The sequence below is a fragment of the Mus caroli genome, chromosome 11 (genome assembly GCF_900094665.2).
Source record: "Mus caroli chromosome 11, CAROLI_EIJ_v1.1, whole genome shotgun sequence".
Taxonomy (NCBI): domain Eukaryota; kingdom Metazoa; phylum Chordata; class Mammalia; order Rodentia; family Muridae; genus Mus; species Mus caroli.
In genome coordinates, this window is record NC_034580.1 from 103,934,681 (window position 1) to 103,941,460 (window position 6,780).

Genomic DNA, 6,780 nt, shown 5'->3' on the forward strand with positions numbered 1-6,780 from the left:
AAGAAGAAGAAGAAGAAGAAGAAGAAGAAGGAGGAAGAGGAGGAGGAGGAGGAAGAGGAGGAGGAAGAAGAGGAGGAGGAAGAAGAGGAGGAGGAAGAGGAGGAGGGGGGAGGAGAAGGAGAAAATTGTGGCCTGAAAATATTGTTTCCTTCCTTCTCAGATGAACAATTTTTATGCTTGACTTCTGTAAAAGATCAGCACAACCATTCACAGAAAGCACTGGGCTTTCACGGAAGGAACTGGCGGTAAAGAGACACGATGTGCATTGCTAACCTAGTCAGCTCTCTGATGCCCTGCTAGAGGTCACTCTGGGTATGGCTCTGCTCTTGTTTATGTCTGGCGAGTGGTCCCTGTCAATCACCTGTCAGATAAGTTCACGTTTGAGTATTTACTCAGGACCCCAAACAAAACCACTGAGTTGAGAAGTCTGAGTGGAGTATGGGATCCAATCTCCACTTCTAGTAGCCATGGATATCAGGGCTCATCTGATACAACCTCAGACTCAACCTATGCCTGATTTATAGATACACTGTGTTTCAGAACTCATTTTACAGACACACTGTATCTAGATATCCATCTGCATTCAGGGTCTGAAAGACACACACAAGGGTCTTTTTCCCTTGAAGATAGGACAAAGGCTGACAAGGGTCTCTCCTACCACTGTCATAATAGAGCAGATGGCATGGCAGAGAATCCAATCAATATGTGGAACATAATTTCAACATGAAAATGCATTCATTGTGACAAAACTTTAAAATAACTTCAAATAAAGGTGTCTGGGCAAGAACCACTTTCTACATTAAACTACACTGACAGTGGTGGCTATCTGATAGAAACAGTTATATAGTAAGTGTGCTTGAAGAACTTCTCTACTGCTTTAATCTTAAAAATAATTCATCTAAATGCTGTATTACTGCCATACACTTAAGAGAGGTTATACCGTTATGAACTGGCAAGACCAAGATTTGATTCCAGAGTACTCATGCTGAACCTAAAGTCAATAAACCATGGCTCATGGGTAAATGCAGTCTGCTATATGTTCTTATAAATAAAGTTTTATTGAAACACACTTTCACTTATTACAACTTGTCCACAGGTGCTTCTATGCTGCAGTGTAGAGTAAACATTATGATAGATACTTTCTGGACTGCAGACATTATTTGACCCTTTACAGAGAAGACTTGTGAGCCAGAAGTAACCTATCCTTAGGACTGCCTCCCATTCTCAGCACTGATCATGAGCTGACAGTAGGAACAGAGACCTGGGTTTGGGAGGGAAGTCAGGAGTCATGGTTGTTATGTATAGTCATGTATATATTCTGGGGACATGCAAAGCAGCGCAAAGTGTTATATTGTGCCATTTGCTTCTTGGTAACCTCCCTGCTTCAACTCTGGGCCTCCGGGTCCAGAGCCCAAGCTCCACAGGAGGTAGGGCTGCTTGTTGTGACCACTGCTGGAGCCCCACTTACTGAACAAAAGAAAAGACATGCAATTTAGTTTGTGATGCAGGGACTGTGTGTGCTCTACCCAAAGACATACATGGACCAGAGGAAAAGGCCACAGAGACTCTGTGGACACTCTGGTCACAGTCCTGTTTTGTGTCATCTTTGGGCAGATGAACTGCCCTGATTGAGCCCGTAGGGGCGAGCATGGACTTTCCCAGCCATCCTGGGATTTTTCCTTGGCTCCTAAAAGCTTCACCCACAGATGATTCTGTTTGCCAAGATCCTAGAATCAACAGTTTAAATATGAAAAAAAAATTTTTCCATCTAATTATCCGATGAATAGTAACATGGTGCATATAGCTCTAAGTGCTCATTTTGTTTCCTTTTTTTTTTTTTAATTAGACTTTTGATGTCTTGTGGGGAGGGGGGCTGAAACCACAGCTTGTTAATTCCTTCTAGAACACAGAGATGCCTGGGTGGGATGGAATTTCAAAGCTGTAATCCCAGCACTCGGGATGCAGACCTTGAGTTTAAGAGTAGTTTGAACTACATAAAAAGACCCCCTCCTCAAAAGTTTAAACACCACCAAAACAGAATCAAGCATGGATAGATAAACTTGTCTAAGTCTTGGTCCACAGGCCACACTCCAGCCAAGGACAGCTGTGAATGAGGCCCAAGGTACTGCAGATTCAGTGTCCTGTCAAAAGGTTGGACCCCACTGCTCTAGATTCTGCAAGAGGCCCCCAAGACATGCTGGCTTCTGAGAGAACTAACAATTGTGCTGGACTTCAGCAAATGACAAGCCAGAGCTGAGCCTGTGTTCAGCTCAAAGTGGAAAGAATGCATGAGAACAGGGTAGACTGCTGTCAGCCTGTCACCTCTAGGCACTGAGGGAAGGGTTGCCACTCTCACAGGTATAGACCTGAACACAGACCTGAACACAGAACCACGACCACAGGACTATGTACCCAACTAAGGTCAGGCCAGAGACTTCCATTTAAACACAGCCTGGAAGTTGCCATGAAATCCCAGCATTTTTCCGACTCTATCTGCTACAGGCTTCTTCCTGTTGTAATATCGGCAAAATGCTCAACGCATGAGCAGACACCATCTGAGGAAATCCAGGAAATTAAGCCAAAAGATGTGCAAAGGAAATGCTGGGATGTAATTCATGCAGGGGTTCTGTCTAAGCGTGGGGCTCAGAGGGGTGGCACCTGCCACCCAAACCCCTGAGGGTGTCTCCTCCCGCTCTGAGGCTGCGTGGCCTTGGGCTAGTCCTCCACTGTCAAGCCCAGCTCTCCTGGCAGGGAGATAGTGACAGACAATGCACTGTCTCAGTCTCTAGGAGAAATGCCTCACTTTTGGCCCCAAGCCCTCCAGCCCACGATGTTTACCTAGATATTTAACTTGGAACCGGTGGCCTTTATAAGGAGGAGGTGGACCCATTGCTCAGAGAAACAGGAAAAGCCATGGAAATGAAGCACCAAAGTGGGTCAGTATTTCTCGATGAATAAGGTGGTTTCAGATTAGAGCTACGTCAAGTGACACACCTAGGGAGCCTCAGCGATGTTCCTCTCTTGGCTGTGTCCTAGGCGCATGGGTCTAAACACTGACCATGAATGACACACTTGAGACTTGGGGTGTGAGAGTCAGTTAAGCACAGCAGGTTTCTGCCCTGCCTGGGAGAGGTACCCAGTGTCCTGAAACTCCTTCTAGAAGGATCCATTCAACACAGGGGTGGGTGACATAGTCTGGAGCTGTGTCCTAGCCAGGGTAGGAGTGGAGGCAGAGAACCAGGCAAGTGACAGACAAGAGAAGGCCAAAGGGAGGGAGGAAGGGCCATGCACAATGAACCTTGACTCTCAAGCTTACATTTGACTTCCTTAAAAGTCTTAAGAACCTCATTTTTCCAGTTTTAAACATATATTTCTTGTCTCTGCTGTAGTTTTTATTTATTTTTTATTTTTTGTTAATGTCTGAGTGCTCTGTCTGCATATACACCTTTATGCCAGCAGAGGGCATCAGATCGCTTTATAGATGGTGGTGAGCCCCTGTGTGGTTGCTAGGAATTGAACTCAGGACCTCTGGAAAAGTGGCCAGTATTTTTAACCACTGAGCCACCTCACCAGCCCTCTCCTGCAGCTTTTAAAGGTTTACATTTACAGTTGATTTATCTATATGTGTGTCTGTGTGTGTGTGTGTGCACGTTAACATATAGACATTATATAACATAGACATAACGTATAGCATAGCTCTCATAACATAGAGCTGGAGTTACATACAGGTGGCTGTGAACTGCCTGATGTGGGTACTGGGAACCAAACTCCGGTCCTCTGGAAGAATAACAAGTGTCCTTAACTGCTGAGTCACTGCCACAGCCCCCTCTCCCGTAGTTTTTGATGGGAGAGGTTGTAGACTGTGTCTCACCAGAAAGCTCTTAACTGAGTTGAAAGTACACTTGAAAGTTTGACCTACACAGAACTGTAAGTTTTAATTGGCTGTCAACATTAAAAGAAACCGGAAGACGTGATATAAACAGGTGGGACTTTTGGCTTCTCTTGAGGAGCTGCGGGCACAGCAGCAGGGACTTCCATGTGTGCTGACCAACACCATGTGGCCCTCAGATACAGGAACCATCACTTTTATTTTTCTGTTTCTGTGTTAATGGGGATAGCCCTCAAGGCTTTGAGAGTGCTAGGCAATTAATTGCTGGACTCCGAGCCATGTCTCCAGCCTGGCTGCTACCTTTAGCTTGGTTCACGCTCAGCGGCTCACCCATCCCATCCCCACCACTCCCTGCCATCGCACCAACCTATGCCAGTGCTGCGTCATCTGTCTTAAGTATCCCTGACTCACTTCCAAGCACTCACGTTCCCAGAAGCCAGGAAACCTGGCAGCCTGGCCTTAAGTATTACCACTGACATCTACATTCACCAGATGTCATCAGCTTGATGATGGAAATAATTTGAACAATTTTCTGTTTTACATCCTTTGGAATTCAGTCCATCTGATATACACTTCCTTTTAAAGGGCAACAACGTGTGAATGTGATCAGGCTAAAAATCTCTCTCTCTCTCTCTCTCTCTCTCTCTCTCTCTCTCTCTCTCTCTCTCTCTCTCTCTCTGCATGTTACTTTAGGAATTCCTGAGATTTCCAGGCAATACTGTATAGTCTGCAGTGAAACGATTACCAGTTATACAGACCTTGAAGGCTACTAAATAATGTGATCCAATAGTCAGATGCTAAGTACTTAGAGAAACAGAAAGCATCCGAGATGGTGGCGGGGGTCCTGAGGGGTATAGAGAGAAGAACGTTCACAGTGAGTTGAGGTAGATGGGAAGCAATAGAGGACAAGAAGAAGAGGGGAAGCAGAGAGAGGAAGGGGAAGAGGGCAGATGAACCCAGGACAGAAGGCAAACACACAAACCCACTCAGGAGGAGGGCAGGGGGCTGCCTTGCCTAAATGACGTCTGGAGAGAAAATTAAAAAATAAAGAGAATTCTAAACAGGAGCGTCTGCTGGAGCTCATTCCACAGAAGAAAATCCATTCAATTTTGCCTTCTATAGGGAAAGCAAAAAAAATTTCAATAGGGAAATTTTTTTTCCCAGATACTTGAGTGGTAGCTCATTATAGACAAGTTGTTCTCTAGGGAGTCTCTCTTGGAAGTATGCAGGCGTTCTCTGTGAAAGGGGGGAGGGGGGGTGGTGTACTCTCAACCTTGCCGTCGCCCCAGTGATATATAAACCATCTTCTTATGTGGAAACCAGCCATGCTTTCACCTCTCCGCCATTTCCAGCCTTCAGTCTCCAAAGGACCCAAGACACAGAATGCCAACAGCTTGCAAATGAAAGTGGTTACATAGGACATGTGTGTTCTTCAGGGAAGCAAACAAGATTTAGCAGGAAAATTGCTTTGGGCTTCCCAGTGGTGTCACAAGAATTGGGTCCTCCCCGAACATGCAGGCAAGACGGTTTCCTGCCCAGGGCTTTATGGGAGTCCTCACCTCAAACTTCTGCCTGAGTTCCATGTTGCCTTCTTCATCTCCTTCTGGAATGGGCACATTGTAGTATTCGCCCTCTTCTTGGTTGAGCAGCTTATACCTTTGAGGACAGGGGGAGAAGGGAGGGTAAGGGCCATGAGCAGCTCTTTTCCTTCAGCCTCTGGTCAGGCTGGGGGGCGGGGGAAGCTACAGGAAGTGACTCTATTATTATTTATATATGCAATGACACACCTCAGATAAAACAACTTCCTCCCAGCACGGGGGGGGGGGGGAAGGGGCTACAGCCAGCCTGCTCCTGGCTTCTCTCAGCTGTCTGGGATACGGCAACATGCTGGGTCTCATGGCTTCCTTACCATCCACTGGCCGGCATCTTCATCAGCTCTGAGACACCAAAGGAAAGGGAACCCATGAAGTCATTCCGAGTGGTCCGATCCCAGTCCCAGATTTCTACAGACAGTCGCCGGTCTTTGTCTGAAGGTTTTAATTTGCTACAAAGACAAACGCATACGCAATGCATTCAGACATCTCAGTCATGGCAGCCTGGGAGATACCAACATGCCCACAGTCTGTGCCTGGAATAGTATCTTCAGATTCCTTCCTGTGTCAACAGGACAGCAGCCTCGCGTCCTAGCTAGCTGCTCTAAAAGCTCTCTCTAGATCAGGAAGCAACGCTGACCCCTGACAGCTCACTCTGACTTATCTAAATAAAATTTGTATTAGAGAACAGCTTTGAAACATAAAAGTGAAGTTTCATTAGAACACATCCTTGGCTATTTGTTTATATATAATCTATGGCTGCTCTGGCAACAGAGACTACATGACTGGCAATGTCTAAAACACAGACTTTCTGCCCTTTGCTGAACAGAGCTCAGTGGCTTCTCTCTGACAGAAAGACATTTTTCCTTCTGGTAATGTTCACAGAGGAAGTGCTTCCTGAGTATGTCCCCATAGGGAGCCTCTTGTGCTCCTGGTGTGCATTGTGTTCCCTGGTGTGTGCTGTGTTCCCTGGTGTGTGCTGTGTTCCCTGGTGTGTGCTGTGTTCCCTGGTGTGTGCTGTGTTCCCTGGTGTGTGCTGTGCTTGCTCCCTGCTGTGTGCTGTGCTCCCTGCTGTGTGCTGTGCTCCCTGCTGTGGGCTGTGTTCCCTGGTGTGTGCTGTGCTTGCTCCCTGCTGTGTGCTGTGCTCCCTGCTGTGTGCTGTGCTCCCTGCTGTGCGCTGTGCTCCCTGCTGTGCGCTGTGCTCCCTGCTGTGCGCTGTGCTCCCTGCTGTGCGCTGTGCTCCCTGCTGTGTGCTGTGCTCCCTGCTGTGTGCTGTGCTCCCTGCTGTGCGCTGTGCTC

The 6,780-nt window shown here is 46.9% G+C and overlaps 1 protein-coding gene across 1 annotated transcript in view; it reads right to left on the bottom strand.

Moving 5' to 3' along the window:
• Window positions 1-6,780, bottom strand: part of Prkca (protein kinase C alpha) — a 411,286-nt gene that overhangs the window by 81,293 nt on the left and 323,213 nt on the right. The window contains exons 7-8 of the mRNA XM_021175668.2: window positions 5,799-5,933; window positions 5,449-5,545 (exon numbers count right to left, since the gene is read on the bottom strand). Coding sequence (XP_021031327.1) covers window positions 5,449-5,545; window positions 5,799-5,933 — 232 coding nt within the window. The remainder of the gene's footprint in view (window positions 1-5,448; window positions 5,546-5,798; window positions 5,934-6,780) is intronic.